Source organism: Rhinopithecus bieti, unplaced genomic scaffold, assembly GCF_001698545.2.
Source record: "Rhinopithecus bieti isolate Rb0 unplaced genomic scaffold, ASM169854v2 scaffold_18620, whole genome shotgun sequence".
Taxonomy (NCBI): domain Eukaryota; kingdom Metazoa; phylum Chordata; class Mammalia; order Primates; family Cercopithecidae; genus Rhinopithecus; species Rhinopithecus bieti.
In genome coordinates, this window is record NW_016809631.1 from 576,154 (window position 1) to 600,681 (window position 24,528).

At 39.0% G+C, this 24,528-nt stretch overlaps 1 protein-coding gene across 9 annotated transcripts in view; it reads left to right on the plus strand.

The window, feature by feature from the left end:
- The window catches only part of FAM13C (family with sequence similarity 13 member C), a 147,008-nt gene that overhangs the window by 12,630 nt on the left and 109,850 nt on the right, over positions 1–24,528 (plus strand). For 4 of the 9 annotated variants that reach the window (XM_017889916.1, XM_017889917.1, XM_017889924.1 and 1 more), the window contains exons 1-3: positions 13,004–13,445; positions 19,906–19,962; positions 23,377–23,581. In XM_017889916.1, the coding sequence (XP_017745405.1) occupies positions 13,384–13,445; positions 19,906–19,962; positions 23,377–23,581 (324 nt within the window). In that variant the 5' untranslated portion in view covers positions 13,004–13,383. Of the gene's footprint in view, positions 1–12,941; positions 13,446–13,524; positions 13,622–14,253; positions 14,337–16,495; positions 16,652–19,905; positions 19,963–23,376; positions 23,582–24,528 lie in introns of those variants that run through there. The other 5 variants (XM_017889922.1, XM_017889920.1, XM_017889923.1 and 2 more) reach the window with 5 other exon arrangements.

Genomic DNA, 24,528 nt, shown 5'->3' on the forward strand with positions numbered 1-24,528 from the left:
AATGATTTCTGTTTAGAGCTCTTTGAGATTCTGAATAGTCCTCAGCATTTTTTTTTTTTTATTCCAGAGCGTCCGACAGTGAATTTTTAGCATGAGAGTTATTTCCTTGGCTTCCTGATAAAGCGAAGAACAGAACAACTGAAAATATAAGACAAAATAGAATGTATGTGAGATTTCTGGTTATTAGAGATTTTACCTGGTTACGGAGTGTGTTTATAACCTGGATACCACTGGCAACTTTTAAAAATAAACAATAAATTGAACTATTTTAGGGAATAACAAGAACAATGAATGTGAGTGGGGGGCTAGATGACACTGAGAACCCAAACCACATACACCCAAAAAACTTAATGTATGCATTAACATAACTTTACTATTTAGCTGCTACACTAATATGACTTTACCCTTCCACTGCCTTCATCAATCTGATTTTACTATTCCAGAGTACTCTTTCCCAGGAAGATATGTGTAAATAAACATCTTGCTTGTTTCAGGAATTTCCCATAAAACCCTCTTAACTGAACATTAAACTCTCCAACAAATAGCACCAAGCCAGTGTTTATGCCTCAAAACGTTTCGAATCACTGACCTCAAAATCCTCACCTTGAAAATCCTCATATTGTGTTCACAGGTCATAAATTATTTTATCTTGATCCTTACTTAATCCTAGTCATGCTCCCCTTTCATTGAAAGATCCACCTTAAATCAGACTCCAAAACCTTATGTATATGCCAAGTTTGCCATCCTCACTTCAAGAGGGTATTAAAACTCTGGCAAGACAGTTTCACCCTTTATCAGATAGGAATAAACTCAACTTTGTCTTATCAGTTGGCTTTGATGATATTTTAGGGCAGCCCGCAGTTGGCAAAAGAATGGCTAAATGCTGATAATTGTTGAAGCTAGGTGCTAGGCATATGGGGGTTTATCATATTAGTCTCTAGATTTGTGTATGTTGGAAAAGTTTTTTTTAAAAGCTAAAACTTTGATTTTTTAAAACTTAGCTCGGGCTTGAGGGCCAAGGAAAGGGAGGCTGCTGAGTGAGTGCATGAGGATGCTCAGACAAATGTGATAGTGACTGGGAACAATGTTAGCCCTGGCATCAGCTTCCTAAGGCCCATGGCATGGTCTCCTTCAATTTAAGAAGTATGAACATGAAACTCTCCACCCAATTTTTGACAAAATACAGCACAACAAAATCTCTCTGGCCGCTCATGAATAGTGCAAGGCAGACCCCAGTCTACAATACCATTCTTAGGAGCACATGCAATCAGTCAGTGGGCAGTGTTCATTCCAAAGCCTGGACCATGTGAAGTGAATTCTTTTGCACTGTGTTATTTCTCATGATGGTAGGAAGAAGGTGGATAATACATAGGTAAGACCAAGGGATCCTTACTATATGAAACAGCATAGGAGCCAGGCAGTTTGGAGAATCCCAGGGCCTGATTAGAAATCCAGATATCCATATACCTCCACTGCCTCTTTATTTTATTTTATTATTTGTTACTTTTTATACAGTGATTCCATTGAACCCCCATTGCTTTTTAACCTCCACACATAATTTGCCTATCACTTCTTTGCTCACAGTCTTTGATACCTCTCAGTTTAGTTTTCTTCTTCTGAGCCTTCTCCCTAATCTCAATAGGCTCCAAACTCTTCTGCCCCTCCACTTCTACTTATAGACCTTCAGTGATTATAATGGAAGGGAGATGCCATGTTGGTCCCTTCAGCTCCCTCCCATAAAAATAACTTGTGGATGTGGAGTCACACGTAGTCAGGTGCCCACAGAAGCCAATTTATCCATAATGTTGCAGAAATTCAAGCCCCTCAGTGGAAAACTGAAGCAAACAGTACTGAAATAGTCCCATGTTATTTGCGAAAATAGAATACAATTTTTGATTGAATTATTGATGCTTCCTGGAAGTTCACAAGTAGAACTCACAAGCCAATATTCTATATAATGAGCCAAGGAATGTTTAGTAGTATTGTAAGTCCATCAATGGAATGACCAGTTCTTTACCATTTTCACTGAGCTATTTATTATGTTGATGTTGTCTAGATAGAGTTTTAACTTCAAAGGTTTTTCCCTGTATACATAAGCAGTTTTTCCTATTCCCTTCACTTCTCTTCCCTTTCCTTTTTTTCCCTCCCTCCTTCCCTTCCTTTTTTTCCCTCCCTCCCTCCCTTCCTTTTTTTCCTTTTCATCATGTCACATGGGCCATGTGACTTCATTTTTACATCCCCTCACCTCTGACACCGATTACAGAATTTTAAAGCTGACCAAGTCATTAAAGATGATCTAGTTTAGCTGTCTCATATTTTAGGACACTGAGGTGCAGAAAAGTTTAGCCTCTCACCATGTAAGGTCAAGTGTGCTCATGGTACAGCTGAGGCGGCTTCTAGGCCCAGAACGCTCGGTCTCGCGTATTTCTCCTTATTTTATGCTTCTTTCTAGGCTTTTACGATTTCAGCACTTTATTTATTCGATGAAAACTATCTCTAACAGGTTTTGCACATATTAAAATAATTTGTATTTCTTAATAGGTTGATTCTGATTATTCTATTTTTGCCTAGGAGACTGACCATTTCTGACCGATTTTGTTGCAATCATTTATGTCCTACTGCTTCTAGAACCTGATATTTAACATTTGATTGAAAGTCACAATATCACACATGGATTTTTAATGATTTCTTGAGGATTATTAAGACATTAGTTGGTTACTACACAAAGTCAAGCCCAGTGACGACAGGCCCAGCAGTGATCTGAGTTGAATCCTGCACTGAGGGATTGATGCCAAATATAGAAATGCAGCAGCTCCAACTGCTCCAGGGCCCAAGGGAATGATGCTTTCTCTAGATGTGTGTAAACCACCTACAGGTGAAAAGCAGCTCACATGGTCCATGAGAGACAGAGCTAACTCATTGTATCAAGAAGGTGATAAGGGCAAATTTTATTTTACAGTAATATGTGCTTAGTAATTAGAAATAGTTGTGGAGTGAGACATTATGTCTTTGGAAATATAAATACATCTGCTGTTTTCAGTATTAGGAAACAGTATTCTTGACCCAACCTTAGCAAAGTATGACTTTGAATTATTTTTCCAGTATGATTGGTAGCTGGTATATTTCACTAAGTTTTGTTAACTCAAATTTGTGAACCCATTAAGGAAAGAGCTGGGGGAAAGTGAGAAAGGCAGAAGGCAGAAGGGAGGACAAGCCTATAAGTTTTTTTTTTTCTATTGCTACTGAGCAAAACAAACTTCAAAATTACTTCATATTTAGATTTTATCCAGCTTTTATGTAGCTAATACTGGCTTCTTTGGTGATATTCTCTAAGCTATGAGTTTTTAATCTTTTCTTTTTTTCTTCTCCAAGTCATACAAGATGGATGATGGCTGGGTGTGAAACTTTTCCATCAGTACGCCAGAGTTATGAGCAGTTCCCAGTGGAAGAGTTGCAACACCTCCACCCCTTAATATCCACTGAGGAACGCGGTTAGGAATGCATGTGAGGGAGAGTCATGCTCTTGTAGAGAAAAAACATAGATCTGCTCTAATTTATTATTGAGATATAGAATTATTAACAAATGCTAATATTTGACAAATGACTTGTAAGTTATAATACACCTTTGAGCTAATCATGGCATGCCAAGGTACTGAAATAACACCATTGGATACTGTTGCTTGAATTAGTCAAATTAAGTAGTCGGACTTTTAAATTCTTGGGGATACCAGAAATTTGCCTCTTGTCTTAATAACTATTTCTTCCATCCACTCATCTGTCTGTACATACTTCCATACATGTACAGTCATGGGCCACATAATGATATTTTGGTCAATGTCAGACCATGTAAATAATGGTGATTCCATAAGACTATAATGGAGCTGAAAAATTCCTATTGCCTAGTGACATCATATTGCAACACATTGCTCGTATGTTTTTGGTGATGTTGGTGTAAACAAGCCTACTGCATTGCTAGTCATATAAAAGTATAGCACATATGCTTATGTACAGTAAATAACTGTTACTGGTTTATGTATTTACTATACTTTCAATAGTTGTTTTAGAGTGTACTCCTTCTACTTATTAAAAAAAAGGTAACTGCAAAAAAGCTTCAGGCAGATCCTTCAGGAGGCATTCCAGATGAAGGAATTGTTGTAAGAGATGACAGCTCCATACATGTTCTTGCACCTGAAAATTTTCCAGTAGGACAAGATGTGGAGGTGGAAGACAGTGTATTGATGATCCAGACACAGGATAGGCCTAGGCTACTGCTTGTGTTTGTGCCTTAGCTTTTAACAAAACTGTTTAAAACAAAAAACACTAAAATTTTAAATAGAAAAAGCTTATGGAATAACTATATAAAAGGAAAATGTGTACAGTTGTATATTTGTGTTTTAAGTTAAGTTTATTACGATAGAGTCAAAAGGTTAAAAAATTTAAAGCTAAAAGTATGCTAAGGTTAGTTTTTTATGAAAGAAAGAAAACTATTTTTAATAAATTTAGTGTAGCCTAAGTGTATGGTGTTTAGAAAGTCTACAGTAGTGTACAGGAATGTCCTAGGCCTTCACATTCACTCACTGTTTACTCATGGCTAACTCAGAAACTTCTACCTCTGCAAGCTCCATTCATGGTAAGTGCCCTATACAGGTATAACATTTTAAAAAGTCTTTTGTACTGTATTTTGACTGTATTTTTTCTGTGTTTAGATACACACTCCTCACTGTGTCCCAGTTGCTTACAGTGTTTGGAACAGTTTCATGCAGTACAGGTTTGTAGCCTAGGAGAAACAGGTTACATCACATAGCCTAGGTGTGTAGCAGACTACATCATCTAGGTTTGTATGAAAACCCTCTGTGATGTTAATTCACACAATGACAAAACTGCCTAACAATGTATTTCTCAGACTATAACCCCATTGTTAAGCAATGCATGTTGGTATATATAGGTGACCACAAAGTATAGATTAATTACCCACTGAAATGAAAAGTGTAGCTATGACTTTGCTGTCATGACCCTAAGGATAAGAAAACCAACAATGACAATTCCTAGATGCATCATTGTAGACGTCTGTAGCAGATTAAAAATAGTCACAAATTCTTTGACATTCTTCTCATCAAGAAGTTGGGTCTATTATCTTGCTATTGAATATGAGCTGACTTTTATCTGCTTTGGCCAGTGGAGTATGGCAGAAGTAATGTTACACCAGTTCTAGGTCAAGCCTATAAGTAGAATGGCAGTTTCTGCCTTGGTCTCTTGTGCATCAGCTGCTATTTAAAAAGTTAGATTGCCTTAGAACCACTATGCTGTGAGAAGTTCAAGGCACATGGAGAGGCCCTGAAGGATGAGATTCCATGTGGAGAGAGAGGCCAGGGAGCATTGAGTGATTAGCTCTGTGAATGAAGAAACCCATTTGGAAGGTGGTCCTCTGGTTCCACCTGTCCCAGATGTTACCACATGGATCAGAGATGAGGTGTCCAGCCAAACTCTCTTGGAATTCCTGACTCTCACAATCATGAACAAAACAAAATGGTTGTTAATGGTAATAAAATGGTAATTAATGACTTAAGGTCAATAATACAATATAAACTGAAATAATGTTCAGAGGTTGAGCATTTTAAAGAGATGTAGATTATCATATTGTAAGCAGACAAAGGCATGTATGTAAGGAGATTACCAGTGAAAACATAGGCATATTTACTTAGGCCAATGCTCAGATAGCATGTGTAAAGAAAGAGGATGCTATCAAGATTTAAAAACAGAGCAATTAAATGCAATCGTGAAATGAGAAAGAAAAATTTAGAAACTTCCTTTGAAGGTACAGGAGGAATTTGGGGGATAAATTAACCTTTCTCCTTCTTAGATTAGGGAATGTTTTGCTGAATGGGGCCCAGACATCTAGGATGTGTCCTGACTTACACCCAAGCAGGTGTGAGACTGTCTTTCAACTGCATGACTTGTTAAATTGCTATATGTGTTAGACTAGAGCTTCAGCTATTACCACTTTGCTGGGAGAAAGAGTATGATAAAGAGGATGGAAATGCCACTCCCACCTTGAGCCATTTTGTGCCTTCATGATGTCACATGTAACCTTGCAGCGCCAATTTTACTATCTCCCACCCTAGCAGCACCTCAGATGTTGGGTTTAAGCCCTTTTTTCATTGCTTCTTTTCCCACCTACCACCCCTAAAGGAAAACAATTTTAAACTTTCTAAACTTTAATATAGTGAATAATTATGTAAAATTTTCTGATTGATATAAGCAAGAAAACATTATGAATTGAATAAAAGTGTGTTTATTATTTGCCTGAACTTTTTGAAGGACTGTTTTCATATAACACTGATTCTATAAAACTGTAAAGGCTAGCTGACATAATTTTGGCTAAAATATATATTATAAAAGATTTGGAAAGTTGTATTTAATAGTATAAAATGTCAGATCAAACAAAATAGAATTTCAAAGGAATATACACAAAGCTGACCATTAGGCTCAACAAACCAATTGCTCGCCTTCTGGAAGGCACAGGTATGGCTCTGGAGTGTCGGTGGAGTCTGATAATCTGGGTCTGCCTTATGATGTAATTGCCCAAACCACTCACAATGATCTTGGGCCACATGCAAAAGTATAATGTTAAGAAGAGGGAGGCATAAATTCTGTTTTACTCTTCACTGAACAGACCACAACCTGGAGTAATATGTCCAGTGTAGGGCTGCCCTTTAAGAGGACAGTATCACACTTTATCCAGTGCTACACAAGATGCTGAAGGGCTTCTAAGTAATGTCATATGAGATTCTACTGAAGAAATTGAATCTCTTTGGCTGGGATATGAGAAGATGGGGTAGATTAATTCTGAGGGGCATTCAAGCCACAGGCGAAAGTAACAAGAGACAGGGGAAGGTTCATGTGGATTTTTTTTTTTCAAGATTTGAAGGATCCAATAAAAGAGCTTCCAAAGTGTGAATTTTTGGCCTCTGAAGGTCTCAAGCAGCAGTTGGAGATTGTTCTGGAAGTTTAGGTATTAAAAAAATAAGTAGGCCGGGTGCGGTGGCTCACGCCTGTAATCCTAGGACTTTGGGAGGCTGAGGCGGGAGGATCATGAGGTCAGGAGATTGAGACCATCCTGGCCAACTTGGTGAAACCCCATCTCTACCAAAAACACAAAAATTAGCTGGGCATGGTGGCATGTGCCTGTAATCCCAGCTACTCGGGAGGCTGAGGCAGGAGAATCGCTTGAACCAGGGAGTCGGAGGTTGCAGTGAGCAGAGATCTTGCCACTGGACTCCAGCCTGGCGACAGAGTGAGACTCTGTCTCAAAAATAAAAATAAAAAATAGTAATTAAACTAGATAACTCCCAAGGTTCTGAAGAATCACATCAGTAGCAAGGATGTATTTGATTATCTGAAAATTAATTCAAACTAAGGTGTTGACAACCAATTCTGCTTTTCCCAAGAAAATTTTTTCTTTTAATAGGGTGTTCTAAGTTGACAATTCCATCAACATGCCCACATTCTGCTTCCACTGCAAACACTGCTGAACAGTCAATCCCAGTACCCTTTCTGGCTAGACTGGGACCACACCTCAGAAACAAACAACATTCTGTGCAGCCAGTATCATCAATCAGGTTGGCACAACAGCAGGAGATCTATTTGTTATCCCTGCAAAGGAAAGGAAGGAATGTCTGATACAGGAGTACATTACCTAAAGGTAACTTGTCTTGGAAAAACCTCACTTAAAATGAGTCCCTTAATCAGGAGCTAACATTTCCTAGTTAATAGAAACAGAAAAAGGGGGTGAATGAAATATCTTGAAAATGAAACTAAATATTCACTCATTAATTTTATTCCACAAATATTTATTGCATAGCTACCTTGGTAGACACTATTGTTGACCATGGGATTATAGTAGTGGATGAGACCCAAAAGTCTTTTTACTCAAAGAGCTTAACCAGGGCTGTCCAATCTTTTGGCTTCCCTGGGTCACATTGGAAGAAGAATTGTGTTGGGCCACAAATAAAATACACTAACACTAATGATAGCTAATGACTAAAAAATGACAAAAAAAAAAAAAAAACAAAAAAAAACCAAAAAACTCAGTGTTTTAAGAAAGTCTACCAATTTGTGTTGGAATGCATTCAGAGCAGTCCTGGACCCCAGGTTGCACAAGCTTGGCTTACATTGTAGTGGAGGGGGAAAGTATACAACAAACAGAGAAATAGCTATTAAATATATGGTAGGGACAGATCCTATGAAGAAAATAAAGCAGAATAGAGTGATAGGAGAAACTAATTTAGGGAGGGTGGTCAGGGAAGTTTTCCCCAGGGGAGGACATTTGTGCATATTACTGGTGGTGTTCCCAGAAAAGGGAACAGCAGGTGCAAAAGTCCTAAGGCAGGATCAGGTGCACCTGTTATAATAACAGGGGAGAGGCCAGTGTTTTGGACATAAGTTCAGTTGTCTCCAGGGCCTGAGCACATAGGGCCTGAGAGACCATGGTAAATGGTAAGGAATTTATAAAAATATTACTATTTTATATTCTGGGTATAATTCAAATAGTGAACCAATTCTTAGAAATTATAGAGACTAAATTTTACCCATTGGAGGGGTTATACATATTTTTCTCAAAAAAAATAATAGCTCAAAGTGATAATCTTCACATCACATTTGATACTCATTACATTATTATAAAAAAAGGAAATTACAAAATTAATTAAGGGCTCCATAAATTTTTCCAAGGACCACTCCTAATCCTTTGATAGTTGACTAATTCCATTTGGAATTGGCATGTCAGCATCCTTGTCAATTTTTTATTCTTTGGTTGTTACTACCAAAACCTCACTTGTCACTGGTTTTGAATGTGATTCAAGCCGTTCTGCAATATCACTTCCACTGGCTTCATGAAATCCTGACTCTTTTGTAAAAAATTGAAATTTCACTTATCAATCAATTTATATTGCATCTGCATTTTATTGTCAGATGAATCAGAGAGAGATTGCCAAAGATGGACTTGATGTACACTAGCATTAATTAGAGACGGATGTTTGGATGAAGACCAATATCATAAACAGTCTGTCACTGGTACATGATTTTGGTATCACAACTCTGCTTCCCTGGGCACCTTTGAATCTTCAAGAGCTCAGTTACTGACCACTCAGATAATGAGGACTCTTGCTATGCTGTCCTCATTGGAGCTGGTGAAGAAATAGATTAGGGGATAGGGAATCAGGAAGAAGTTTTTTTTTTTTTCTTTTTTTGTGGAAAAAAAATTATCTTTTCAGGCAAGAGTCCTCTCTTTCACAAGGAAGCCTGGTCATTCCCAAGGGTACTGACAGGAAGCTACAAGTCACTCTGTCCAGGCCAATAGAGTAGGCCTCTGTTGATTTCCTGGCATTGTAAAGATTCTGGCTTCTTGCCCCAGCATCTTGCAGAAAGTGATTTCTCAGAATTGTCTGTTCCTCCAGGGATGCACAAGTATTTTAAATCGAAGAGTTGTAAACTGAGCACAAAGTCAATCTGGATGAAGCCAATTTCATCCGGAGCAGCCCATCCGCATTTAGTAAAGTTTTAAATTTTATTATTCTTAATAAAAAAGCTATGTAAACACTGTGCCATCATAGGAATTAGAAAGAAAATATCATCTGTAAACCTACTATTCAAGCACAGTAGCATTGTTCATCTTACCTCAAACTTTGTTTATATATTCTTATTTATTATAATAATACCAGTGAAAATAAGGATAACTAGCAGCATTTATTTACTATTTTTAAAATTTGTCAGGCATGTCATTTAATTTAATCTTCATAAGAACCATAAAATAGGTCATTATTTTCTCTGCTTTACACAGGAGAAAATTGAGGCAAAAGAGGTTGTTCGTGTTTAAACTCTTAGTAAGTGGTGGGTCTTGAGTCTTGGCAAATCTGGAACTTTCTTGAACTCTACACTGTTGCTTTATATTTTGCATGTAGTCAAGTCAATACATTAGAATTAACAATTTTACAACTAAAATAAACTATTGGTATTAGATCTGATATTCAGATATTGGTCTTAAGAGCACTGATAGAAAAATCAGCAGTTAAAATTGAGCACTTTAACATGTAAGTGAGTTAACCATATTCAAATCTAGCATCTTCATTTTCCCTTTATTTTACTTATATTGTATAAAATAGAATTGTACATATACATTATGTACTTTCCATATATAAATATGTAACATATTTATATTAAAAATGTTATGATGTCAGGGACTGTGTCTTATTCATAACTATGGGATAGTGATAAGCATGTAGAATCATTTGTTCATTCATTCATTTGTTCAATAAATACACCACTTAATTCTCTTTGCATTTTTTTCCTGATATACTCAGGAGTTATTTTCTGAAAATTCCTAGTTATATACATGATGTTCATTGATGATATATTTAACAAAAAATTATTTTGGTCTTCAATGAATTTGAGGAACACTGGTTAAAAACAGATGGAAAACTTTTGTTTGCTGCCTAATGTGCATTGTGAATTTATAATATGCATCTTTTCCAAAACTTATTTTTGACCATGTAACTTTTACAACATTTTCCTGGATTTCCTGGAGACTAGAATTTCACTGCCACTTGGGAAATATGGCCTAGAACTTACTTCTTCATAAACTCAATATTAATTTTTCTGCTCCGCTTTTCAAACCCTCCTGGAATTGCTCTTTAGTAAAGCTGAGGGTCTCCAAAATAATCATGTGTTGTATGATATTTATCAGTATTGTCCTATTCCAAGTTGAACAGTACAAAACATCATAAAAGCCAGTTAAAAAGCCACTTATAAAGACAATTTCTAAACCTGATTTAAGATGAAAACAAATTCCATAAGAACTAGTTGAGAAGTAAAAATTAAAATGGTTGATTTTCTTGTATACTGCCTAATAATTTTTTTCAGGGATGTTTTTGTTTTTATCTATAATCAACCGTATCAACCAGTTGTTTTCATTGTAGGTGAGTATTGCCTAAAACCTAATTTTGGTCCTTACTATTCACAAGTTGCTGAGAATTCTTATTTCTTTTCCTTGGACATTATTGAACACTTGCATTTATTGGGTACATTTGTTATTTCCTTTTATTTTCAAAGGGCCCACTTCATTTCATAGAATGAAAAAAAAATAGTATTTGGCAGTATATAAGAAAATCAACCATTTAATTAAGGTTGTTCTTAATTAAATGTTCAAGTCCTATTTCAAATTAAAAGCATTGAACATTTCCATTATGAGTGGATCACTGGGAATATTTACAGGAGAAAAGTGTGATCTTTCTCTACACTGGAACACTTGGAATAAGCATCATAGTCAATGAGTACAAGGGATTTGTGGAAATTAACAACCATGTAATCTATGAAACCAAGAAGGCTGAATATAGATTTACCTACATCAGTCTGAATAAACAAAGAACAGATCTCACTGTGAAATGGCTAAATAATGAATACAGTGAAGCAGCCATGTCTCTTACTCCTGAACCTAGCTCAAATGAAATAGTAGGTTGCTTCAGAACATATATGTACTGTATAGTTATACATACAAAGGATTAATATTTCTTAACTTATTTTAGTCCATAGAATTCAGGCTAAGACCATATTAGGTTTTTATTCAGCAGATTTAAAAAATATTTGGAGAGAGGAAAGCAAAGTTGCAAAGAACCTTAATGAAACCTGTTTTTCTTTGAAAACTCAATTTTATTTTCAAGGTATAAATTTAAAACGTTAAAATACAACTCTCATACAAACATAGACAGGCAGCAGAGATCTATTCACTTATTAACGGGGAAAACTGTAAGATGAAGAAGGTGGTTTCAACAGCATTTTGAGGATCTGTGTATTTACAGGTATTTAGAAAGAAAGTTTGGTTAGATGCAAAATGATTGGTTAGATGCAAAATGATTGGTTAGATGCAAAATTGGTCATCTTCCTATAGTGCAATAAAATCATAAACGCTGCAGTTATCTTTTCCTCTGGACAGGCTGAATAAAGTGTGCAAGTTACCACGTAACTTCACTGTGGCTGGAATCTAATCAATAGTGAAGAGCAAAGCCAAACACAACTAGAGAATTAACTAGCCCCTGGGTGGACCTGTTAACCGAGGTCTCGGTTTGACATTGAAAGGTCATGCTCTTCCCCATTATTTCCAAGTTTTGGTAAATTTTCTAATTACCCAATTAGAAAATTATGAGTTTTGTTGTTGTTGTTATGTTAACTCTTCAACTTTTATAGGTTTGGACTAAAACCACTATCCCACTTGCTTCTGGGAGTAGAAAAATTAAAAGGGGGGGGATAGGAATCTTAGTTCAAAATTCAAAAAAATAATTCAAATTCAAATAAGAATCTTTAGTAGATGCTACATCCCATATCCAGGTCAATATGGCAGGAGAAATGAACAATACAAAGAGGGCAGGACAAATATTCACAAGGGAATGAAGCCAGTGGGGGGACTGACAGTCCTTCCTTTCCCTAACAGGGTTGCCTTTATGCAAAGGGATAGCGTTTGTGGATTCCGTCTCTCCATCCTTTGTAAAGGTGCTAGCTAGGAAGCCGAGCTCAAGCGGGCTGCCCTGGGCGTAGCAAGCCCCACCCCTTGCACGGTGTCCTAATCACCAGCTAACCCCTGGAATAAATTCTCCACTCGCCCTGCGTGGGTTCATTCACAGCTCTGTAGTCCGGGGCTGGGCACTTCCTCTCTGGGACTGAAATAAGAGCGCTCTAGACAGATCAGGTGTGATGCAGCCAGCCTTGCTTCAGAGCCTATTCTTTTTCCTAGGCAACAAAAAACAACATACACACAAAATAAAACACCAAACAGCCGCAATGTCCCCTCCCCTTCTTGTTCTCTCCTGACTTTTCTGAACGATGGATGAATCTCTGCGAGCCTCCATCCCTGGGGGTGGGGTGGGAGTGTGGGGGGTTGGGGTGAGCTCTGTAAAATTGGTAGGAGACGTGTGGAAGAAAGCAAGTCTCCTGGGTATTTCAGCACTTCGGCAGAAACACTGAGGCATTCTCATTGCCAGCCTCGGGGGTGGCTGGCACAAACAGCCCAAGATCAAATGCGGCGCCTGGGCTGGCGAGGTCGGGGTCGTGAGGTAACTCTCCAGGTGCTCCTCACTGGATCCCGGGGTCCCAGCCCCGCCGCCGCGCCCCGCCCAGCTCTGTCCCCGCAGCCTCGCGGGCTGCCGGGCTTTGTGGTTCGCCCGTGCCACTGGGCCCCTGCTGGGGGTGTCGTTACGAGCATGTGCAGACAGCAGCCCAAGGTAGAGCGAGCGTGCCGGGCGAGCCCGGAGACTTGCCTTGCAATGCCATGTTTGTGTGTATGCTCTAACTCCCGGAGAGCACTCAGGGAGACGGCTCCCGGGCCAGACTTGGCTGATGTTTTCTTGTTTCTGTTTCAGCCTTCAGGATAATTCCTTCAGCAGCACCGCTGTAACAGAGTAAGTGATTCTCACCATTAAAATCAGACTTGCATGCCTTTCTCTGGAAGCAACTATCGTGAAGGTATCCTCCACCGTTCCCAGCCGCTATTCGTTTTAGATGCATTGTCTCCCGGAATCTGGGGCTGTGAAGACCGCGAGACGTGCTGACTGATGGGGCCCAGACATCTTTACAGGTTGAAACCAGCATTTTAGCAGCTTCGGGAGAGAAATTAAAACCAGTTGATTGCTTGCAGGAGCTCAGTGCTCCAAGATATGTGTTCTTGGAGCTCAGATTTTTAAAAATCCATTTGACGTGTTAGGAAGCTTTGTTGTATTTTGCCAACATTGGTGTCAGTTTTCATGGAGTGCACACTATATACATTTACAGCAATAAGAGATAGATGCGAAATGAGTTGAATTCCAGCATGTGGTAAACAGGCTAAACTTATCTTGGCCCTCTCTTGTCTACAGATTTTTAAGGCATATCAGAGTAAACTTTTTGTGCATGCCCTTTGTCATTTTTGTCTTCTGACTCTAGAGATGCGGCTGTAGGACGAATGAGACACCTGGTCCTATGGTTAAAGCTGTTGATTAGGGCAACTAACACCCTTTAAACCCAGAATGAAGGAGTGTGAATGAAGGAGTGTGCCAGCAAGCACAGTGATTTTTTTTAAAGATATTTATATGTTATAGTTTTAATTTTTGCCATCCTTAAATGTTTTCCTAATATTATACTATATTTGTTAAAAATTAACAGATAGTGTATTTTGCTAATACTGTATGTAATTTATATATATATATACTTCATCTAGCATTCTTTCTCTAGGCTAATTCATGATATTTACTTCTGGGACCTTTGTGGAAGCCACTCTAAACAGCTTTTCAGGAAAAAGGCATCTTCAACTACAAGTAAAGTTGTATCTTCAACTACGTTTTAAAAATGCTATGAATTTGATATAGAAGGCCTAACTAACTGGGGAACTGTTTGCTAAAATTACCTAAAAAGCAAATAAATGTAGAAATAGGTATCTTTTGGCTTCCAAGTCCTGCCACTATCACAATGACTTGGTGAGGGAGGGGTAAGGTTTGCAGTGCTTCCTAGGCCCTCTTGTTTTCCACATTCTTTTGTTTCTCTCTTTCACTGTGCTGCTCCTTTAGTATCCAGTTTTGAGCCCTTAAGTGGACTCACTTAAAAAAAAAAAAAACAGGGTTGACTTTAGAAGAAGCAATGTAAAATACTCATTTGGACCCACATTCTGTTTATAAGATTGCTTGGTAACCTGTGCTGCAATGTTGCTCTTCTAAAGGCCTGAGAGAAGGGGAGAGAGGTGTGCCAAAGTGTGCATCTGCAGGCCAAAGATGAGGCCTGGACTTCCTGCTCCAGGTGCACAGGTACTGCTCTCCTCCCTTTGCTGTGCTTCAAGCACTAAGTGCTTTCTGGCCCCGATTCTCAGGAGCCCGGTGTGGCCAAATCCTCGGTCAGCCACAGGTATGGCAGGTTCAAAATGGAGACACTTAGCTCCAGATTTCACATGGACTCTTTTTTTTTTTTTTTCTGTAGAGGTTTTGTGGTTAAATGCTGGGGAGAGCCTGGTGCCTTGTCTTTGGACACTCCCCAAGGAGTTCTGATTGCATAAGATCATGTTTTTACTTTCAGAGGAGTGACAGTGATTTATTTTAAAAGGCACTGAGAGATAATTGGTATGCCATCTAGCTAATATAAAAATCTAAGGAGCCTATTGAAAATATACCAAAAGCTTCATAGGTGTAACACATCATTGACTAGGATTGTTTAAAACTAGTCATTGTCCACAATAACATTTTCCCCTCCCCTCAGTAATATGACCCATATTCCGTGCTTCTCTGGGCATGACCCCATAGCCCTCAGGACCAAGGTGCTATATCCTGAGACACAGACATAGCAGGTGCCCAGGAAATGTTTGGGTGTGGTCTTGGCCTATACAGAGGAGGGAATTTTCTCCCCTCTATGCTTTGGATACAAGAAAAGCTCGTCTGCCTCCTGTCCCCACCCTATTCCTACATCCTTCTACTCACACCTACTTATTTTCTTCGATGCCTGAAATTTCACCTAGAGATGATTTCTTTGGATGAAGGCCTCTGGTAGTGACCCTTATTAAAATGGAAATTCAAAGGTTTGTGCCCTTGGGAAGTGGATTCAAATTGTCATGAATACTTTCATATGAATTATTTTACATAACCTATTTTCTAATCTGTTATGGTTATGGTTATGGTTATGCTTGGCCAGCTGGGAGTCTTAGAAGAGTCAAGGGGAAAGGGAAATTGGGAGGGACTCAAGGACAGATTTTATTTTCTTCTTGGTTTTTCCTAGGCATGGCACTATCTATGCAGCTCTGGACAAATTCAATTTCTTTTTCCACCCCAATGTTTTTGTCACAATGGCCTTGGCCTTTTCTTTCCTATCTGTGGCACCTTTTCATCTAATATTTTCCCATGGTCGATTGTGACGTTGCCCTGGCTAACTTGCTATTTTAAATGAAGCCTGCAATAATTCTGATTAGTTATCATTCAAACCAGTGGTTCTCAAAGCTAAATGATCATCAATATGAACTGGGGAAGAGGACTGGCGCTTGTGAAAATTGCAGTCTCCAAGGCTTTATCTCAAAGTGGGAACCCAGAATGGGTGATTGCATTGGTGCCAGGACAGTGCTGGTTTGGGGTTTGGAAACCTTTAGGTCAGCGTTGTTTAGAAACATAGCAGTTCTATAGGTAGGCAGTGTCTTTTAAAAATCCACATTCCTGGGCTCTGCCCTCAGAGAGTTGATGTAGTGGGGCTGGAGACTTCTGTTTTGACCAGGTACTTCAGGTAGTGCTAATGCAAGTGGTTCGGGGGCCACATTTTGAGAAACCCCACAGGAGGCTGTACCTCTGCAACTTTGCCTTCAGGGAACATGGTACTACAGGGCAAGTGTAAATATCTTTATAGCGCAACTACATTTTATCTAACTCTCAGTCTGAGTCCTCTCTTCTGTTTTAGGCAGCAAAGAGAACTTCTTGTGGGCACTTCTTTCACCAGCATTTTTCTAAGAAATGGCATGCCCTGTCTCTTGTGAGCCTCTGGCACATAGACTGAAGAGATTATTTGGTTCTTGCTTTTTGGGCTTAATGTGGTGAAGAAGAAACAATCCAGGCTTCACTGATTTAGGCCTTGGGATCTTGACTTACAACTTAGCCCAGATGCAAAGGTAATTTCTACCTCGGAACATTCTCAGGCTGAATTGAGATTATATGAAAGAGCAGGTGAGCTGTGAAATACTTCACAACTTTTTCTTGTTTGTAGTTGATTGAGGGGCAAAAGTTCAAATAGGAAAACAGTAGCAACCCTGAGCATTTCACAAAGAAATAAGGGGTTTTAGGGAAAGGACCCAAATGATTTGTTAATTGAATAGAAGTTGATGGTCTTTAGCAAGGCACATGAAAACTCAAATGAACTAAAAGAGGTTGTAAACATGTGCCATCTAAGCCAGGAGGTAGCTCTATTTCAGTTGCTCTATCTGTGAGCTTGGAATTGTGTTCTTTGAGTGGCAACTGGAGTTGTTTAGTAGACATGAATGTTGGATCAACTAATCAGCTCCAGCTTTATACTTCAGAATCTTCTCTAACTTTGTATGTTCTGGTGCCAAGTTTCCATTTTTAACTGATTGTACTTTGAGGAGAAAGATTAATAAATCAAATGAGGGAGAAAAAAATAGGTTCTTGCCAAATCCCCAAACAATAGGTATTGTGGAGCTCCAGAACTGAAGCTCCAAAGTGCTCTGCTTAAGCCCTAGATCTTTGAAAGCAACAATTCTAGATTTTTGTTCTTCATTGATTTTGCTACTTTGCTATTGAAAAACATTTTTATCCACATTTCAAAGCCTAGGTGATCTATTAGCTGAATGCTGCTAATGAAGGAGAACAAAGCAATACTTGGGGATTTGTTTTCCATGAGATGGACAGAGTGGACTATTGGCAAGAAAGTAAGGAAGGTTGGTTTATTCTATTAAAAGTAGCTTTTTTTTTTTTTCCCAGACAGAGTCTCGCTCTGTTGCCCAGGCTAGAGTGCAGTGATGTGATCCCGGCTCACTACAGCCTCCATCTCCCAATTTCAGGTGATTCTTGTGCCTCAGCCTCCTGAGTAGCTGAGACTACAGATGTGTGCCACCACGCCCAGCTAATTTTTGTATTTTTAGTAGAGATGGGGTTTCACCATGTTAGCCAGGCGGGTCTTGAACTTCCAACTCAGGCCCACCTTGGCCTCCCAGAGTTCTGGGATTACAGATGTGAGACACTGCACCAAGGCAACCAATTTTTTTAATTGCCAGAGGTAACAAAATATTTCAGTAGGTAGAAAGGGTTAGAGTCTGTGGGTGGCCTTTGTTTAACTCACTACGAAACTATAAATTAAAGGTTTTAAGGGACGAGGACTGGATTCCTTTTGTGGGTTAATTATACACCATTGCCAGTAAAGAATATTTTTAAATGTTAAATTATTTAATATAGTATAAACACTATATTATGGTTATATTTATGTATGCAGGTATTTATTTGCTTTATTTTTGTCTACTCATTACATTGTGAATTTCTTAGGGCAGGGTTCAGATCTTTTTCAAATTTTGTGTCCTTTAGAAGCAGTGCTACACAAATTGTGAGTCTCCAAATTGTTTAAAGCATGTCTGAGACAAGAAAATAAAACAGAAATAGGGAGTAAGTATCTTATAACTTTAATAGGAATTTGGCATTGCTGTGACATTTTTACCAAAGTGTCTGTCCACAGTGGTGTGGAAATAAAAAACAAACCGGTCTGTCCTAAACCCTGAGAGTTTGCGAAGCACAGTTCCAATGTCTAATGCAGTGCCTGGATTCAGTAAATAAATGCTGGTTAAATTATTTCAGAGACCAGACCTCTTAGGGAACAAAGTTAATATTTCAATTCAAGAATTTTTGAGTGTCTCTGGGGTACTCTGGCACTGTGGCAATATATCTAGGAAAAGAAATTATAGTTATTTCTACTCATGGAATTAATAACTAATCAAAAAGATCTCAGTGGTGCAAAGGATTACAAAGTGATGTGTGGTGAGATATAGTTGTTTACTAAAACCTCGGAATGAAGAGTAAATGTTTATGAATTAAGGTTAAAGTAGGAACTTGGCACATGTATTAGTCAGGGTTCTCTAAAGAGATAGAATTAATAGAATACGTGTGTGTTTGAAGGGGAGTTTAGTAGGAAAATTGACTCACATGATCACAAGGTGAAATCCTACAATAGTCCGTTTGCAAACTGAGGATAGAGGAAGCTAGTTTGAGTGCCAAAACCTCAAAAGTAGGGAAGCCAACAGTGCAGCCTTCAGTCTGTGGCAGAAGGCCCAAGAGCCCCTGGCAAACCACTGGTCTTGGACTTAAGTCCAAGAGTCCAAAAGCTGAAGAACTTAGAGTCTGATGTTCAAGGGCTGGAAGCATCCAGTACATGAGGAAGATGAAGGCCAAAAGGCTAGCAAGTCTGTTCTTTCCACCTTCTTCTGTCTGCTTTATTCTAGCCGCACTGGCAGCTGATTAGATGGTGCCCACCCAGATTGAGGGTGGGTCTGCCTCTCCCGGTCCACTGACTCAAATGTTAATCTCCTTTGCCAACACCCTCACAGACACACCCAGGAACGATACTTTGCATCCTTCGATCAAATTAACACTCAATATTAACCATCATAGCACATGATTGAGAACATGGCACATGGGTGAGCTTGGCTGGGAAGGTACAGAGCTGGGGAAACCTGACTTTGGCAGTGAAGGATGAGTAGGAATTGAAGATGGAAAAAGTATTCCAGGCTTGAATGGGGCTGGGTGGGAATGGTTGGGAACAGGAACAAAGGCTTCATCCTACACTAGAGTGAGAGGATGTTCCTACTCCAGGTTCCCCTAGGCAGGATGGAGCACTGGAGATTTTTCAATATGGAAGAGCCAAGAACTGTTCATAAAGTTAATCCAGAAGTTTTATGAAAAGGAACCCCTTCCTTTTCACAAGATCAAGAAAATCTGAGACCAATAGAGTAAACTAAATGGAGGCTGGTTTAGTTTGGGACTGCCTGAAGCAGAAAAAAATGCAAAGAGGCATATAGTGGAATCTCTTTTGAGCCATCAACAGGCTCCCAGTCTTGGTGTCCAATGTCCCCTCAAGTGCTGTGAACACTTAGGTCATTGCTAAGATCTTGTTAGTTTAGGTAACACAGGACAGTGGAGGCAAAAAGAGAGTCACCTCTGGCTCTGAGCTTTTAAGATCACACGATGTGACAACATTGGTTTCATAAACTGGGAGACATAGTAATCAGAACTTATTTGGGAGAGAATGATGAGGAGTGTTTCATCTTTTAGTTTTCCATGGTAATCTTGAGACAATTCTAGATTATTGCTGCTACTGCTATAGCAGACAGTTGGATCTGATGTGATTTTTCTTCTCTCTCTCCAGGTGTGACGAAGATCCAGTCTCTCTACATGAAGACGAGACTGATTGCTCCAGTCTCAGGTAAAAGCCACCATTGCTTGGTTCATATTTGTAAGAGACAGAAACCATCGAGTTACAGTGGCTTTCCTTTGAATTCTAGTCTCTTCTTTGAATTCCAATTATTTGTTCTCATGTCTCCTCTCCTCTACTAGATTTTTACCTCTTGACAAATTTTTGTCTTTTCCACTTTTGGATATCACCCTCTTAGCAATCAGGACAGTACCTTACATTTGGGAACACTTGATAAATGCCTATTGAACTGAGTATTCATTAGCCTATCTCAATATTCTTACCACACACCCTAAAGGAAGAGGCTCATGTTATTGAGTGTCTGTAGTATTGTCTTTGTCATCAAGGGCTTATAGTATCGTGGCAAAACCTTCACTGCTAATCATTTCTTCTCCATTTACTTTGTTCCAATACTTTCATCTACATTTTATTATATGATCTAAACTGAAAAGAAGTTGATATTTCTGTTCTCATCCTGTAGCTGGAGAAACTGACACTTAGGAATGATAACTCATCCAAGATAACATAGCACTATGAGGCAGAATTAGACCCAGTTCTCTCTGACTTTAAAGTCCACTTACTGGATAACAAATATTTATTGAAGGCCAATTTTGTGTGCCAGGAGCCAGTTAAGATTTGGGATGAAGAAAGACAAACGAATGTTGCTCCTAAGAATTCAGTTTGCTAGAGGAGATAGGCAAAAATATAGATGTGGATGCTACAGTGCATTAAGTACTACTATACTAGAGGTAAATAGTGGATTTACTTAGAAGAATCAAACAGCCCAGAGAGCTTTCTTGGACTGATTCCTGAAGAAAATTATACAAGGCATATGAATTTTTATTTATTATTGTTATTATTAGCATTATTATTTTTGGTGAGGTCCAAGGCTAAGAAAAAGAGGATGCCACCAAGCAAAAGGAGCAGCTTACTGGAAAGCCAACAGAGGGTAGAGAGAATTGTTCGAGTTGCAGAAACAGCAAGTGGTTCAGGATAGTAGGAACCCTGGGAACCTAGTGGAGTGAGGAAGTAAGAGGTAAGATAAGACGTGAAGCTCTAACGGTAAACAAAGAACAGATTTCCTTGGGTTTGCGTTCCTTGCTAAGGAGTTCAGAATTATCTTGGAGGCATCAGAGAAACCAAAAAGAACTCTCTCTCTCTTTTTTTTTTTCCTTTGCAAATAACCACATGGCTAAGGCCCTGCCTGAGAGTAACAATAGCTTTCATTTATTGGGTTGCAGCCTTGGGTCAGCTTTCTGTGGTAGGCATTTCAAAGAGACTGTATTATCTCTGTTAAGCAGATATTACATCTATTTTATGAAAGAGGATCATGGAGGTGAAGTGATGTTGCCCAGGCCACACAACTAATAAGTGGGAGGATCTTTCAGACGCTGACGTTTTTCAGGACACCATGCTTATTCTCAGTCATGATTTATTCCAATAAGTAGTGGCATAAATTACACAACCTGTACTTTTCTGTTTTGGGGATCCTGAGGAACCAGTAATATGTGAGAAAATATGTTTCTAAATATGACTTTTGTAACCAGGTTTTACATTTGTGTAGTGCAAGAAAGATGCTTTTGGCCCCCTCTCCCCTTTCCTGGCTTTCCAAGTCAAGGAAGTAAATAAAATTACATTTCTAAATTTTGGGTGACTTGAAAACATGATATAAAAGCAAAGTTCAGGTATTATTTTGGGAATGAGTCTATCAAAAAAGTCATTTTAGATTTGGAAAGCTATTTTTTTTTTTTTTTTTTTTTTTCTTGAGTGTTCTATAATCCTACTCGAATGAGAGCATTTAGGTAACTGTAAAGGCAGCTGTTCTTTCTTTTGTTTCTCATGCAGGATCATGGAGTGGATGGGTTTCTAGTGAGAAAAATGTACTTCAAATGAACTAGCGTAGTTTCCAGTTCATGGTTTGATATTAATTTCCAAATCTGTTAGTGACTTAGAATTTTTTTAATTGTAAATGATCTCACAGCAGGAATATTAACCAGTGTTATTGGCATTGATTTGTTTTTGAGTTACTAACATTGAATAATTATTTTAATTGTTGGGTTCTCCTTTACCAGATAGCACTACGTTTGTCCTGGATTCAAGTTTAACTATTTCACACAGTTTTATTTTTATACCTTGTCCAACTGCACCCTGGTCATGTTCCAGACCACCTATCTTGATATTTGCTTTGCTCTTTTCCCAAAGACTACATCCTCAGGGAGGATGAGTTCCAGCTCAGTGAACTTAATCTGCCTTTTATTTGTAAAAATGTGTCTTGAATGGTGGGCATTCCTTCTTTGCTGGTCTTGCCTCTTGGCTTTATGTGTCCTTGAGCAGCTAGGAATTGCTTTCCAGGTGACTTTGCAAATGCTGTTTTATGGGTGCTTTTGGTAAGGGAGCATGAGGGAAAAACAACACCTGGAGGAAGTGGCCACTCCTCATGCATTTCATGTTCTAGTGACAGTGATTGTGGTAGATTAAGGTTAATGATATTGATTACATAGAGAAGGTCCCTTCTGGTTATGTCTGTGGTATTTGCTTGATACTTAGCAGAATGAAAAATAAAATGCATCTAGATTTAAGTGGGAAGAATGGCTTCAAATAAGAATGTTATGTCAGTATTTTTGAGAAAATTGAAACTGGAGGGGGGTAGGATATTGTACAGAATTTGATTGTTGAACGAACAGAAGTGCCATCCCAGCCCTGAATATATGGAGATAACACCACCCTCTTCCATCTTCTTCAGAACCAGAACCTGGACATTGGGATGTTTGACTTTGCATTCAGGGCATTGTTCAGAGGATCTGGTTGGGTAAAATTTGGCCCATGCGTTATATTTTACGCAGGCAACAGGTAGCCTATCAAAAGAGATCCTGTTAAATTTCTAAGTACCTCTGAAAGTTTTAGGGGGATGATTATAAACTGACATTGCCATTGAAGAGGAAGCGTGATGCCTTGAACCAAGAACATAGGTGTGAGTCTGGAGACCCACATGAGGCCTCTGGGTCTATGTGGATTAGTCCTTCCATTAGGCATGTGATTTAATCTCTTAGAGTCTTCATCTATAAAGTAGAGATGACGATATCTCACCTGAATATGTCACATTATTGTTGTGAGAAGAAAATATGATATATGTGAAAGTTTCTTAAAGCAAAAATTAAAAAAAAAATAATGATATGTATATAGTTACAACTACACAAAGTATGTATCCATTGACAAAGATCAGAAGGGAAGGTGAAGTGATATAGAGTGAAATTCACATTTCTTTTAAGTTCTTGTTCATGCAAAATTGTCTAAGTGTAGGCTAAAAATTTTGCGAGGTATCTATCCTATAAATACAGCAGCAATGAATATCTCCAGCCCTCTTTCCTGCAGCAGTTTATTCATCTTTTTTAAAGTGCTTTCTAAATTGGGTCTTTCCTGTTTTAGAGATGAAAACAATAAAGAGAACTACCCCGACGCAGGGGCTCTGGTAGAGGAGCACGCACCACCCTCCTGGGAGCTGCAGCAGCAGAATGTAGAGCAGACCGTGCTGGTGGACAGTGTATTGCGACCCAGCATGGGCAACTTCAAGTCCCGGAAGCCCAAGTCCATCTTCAAAGCCGAGAGCGGGAGGAGCCACGGAGAAAGTCAGGTAGCAGCTCTGTCTCCTCAGGCTTTTGCCTCCTCAGCCCTTTGCCAAGACGGGTGATTCTTAGGCTAGGGCACGCGGTTCTGGCAGAGGATTTGAGCGCACTGTTTTGCAGGAGGGGATTGACATGACTTGTCGTTGCGTGCTCTGCCAGCCTGAGACACGTGGAAACTCTTGCGGGTTAAAAGTTGGGTGCTCTGAGCCGGTTAATAATTTGGTGCCCCTTGAAACATGTTCTTAAATATTGGACTTTGATTTATTTTTTAATTTTTATTTATTTATTTTTATTTTGGAGACAGAGTTTTGTTCTATCCCCAGACTGGAGTGCAGTGGCGCCATCTCGGCTTACTGCAACCTCCACCTCCTGAGTTCAAACGATTCTCCTGTCTCAGCCTCCCGAGTATCTGGGGTTACAGGCGCCTGCCACTATGCCCAGCTAATTTTTTTGTATTTTTAGTAGAGACAGGGTTTCGCCATGTTGGCCAGGCTGGTCTCAAACTCCTGACCTCAGGTGATCCACCCGCCTCGGCCTCCCAAAGTGCTGGGAACAGGCGTGAGCCACCACGCCTGGCAACTGGACTTTGATTTAAAGGAACAGCTGCATTCTTTTGTGGGGAGGATGGAGGAGGATCTCTCTGTTTTCATTCATACAGGATGTTTTTCGTTCCTCAGACGTGGGGAGTCTGCTCAGCAAAATCAGAAGTCTCAGTTTCATCCAGAGCTATTCTTTTAGGCTGAAGTTTAGCAGGCCGGAATAAACATACAAGTATGTATGTGTGTGTAGTACCTGGTTTTCTGAGGTCAAAGGGAACATCTTTCCAATACATTTTGATAATTAATGGATATTTTATTAATTAAAACTTTTTTGTTAAGAATGCAGCAAAGACTATTAAAAATCCCTTATTTAATTTATTATGGGTTTTTTTTTTTTTTTTTTTTTTTTTTTTTTT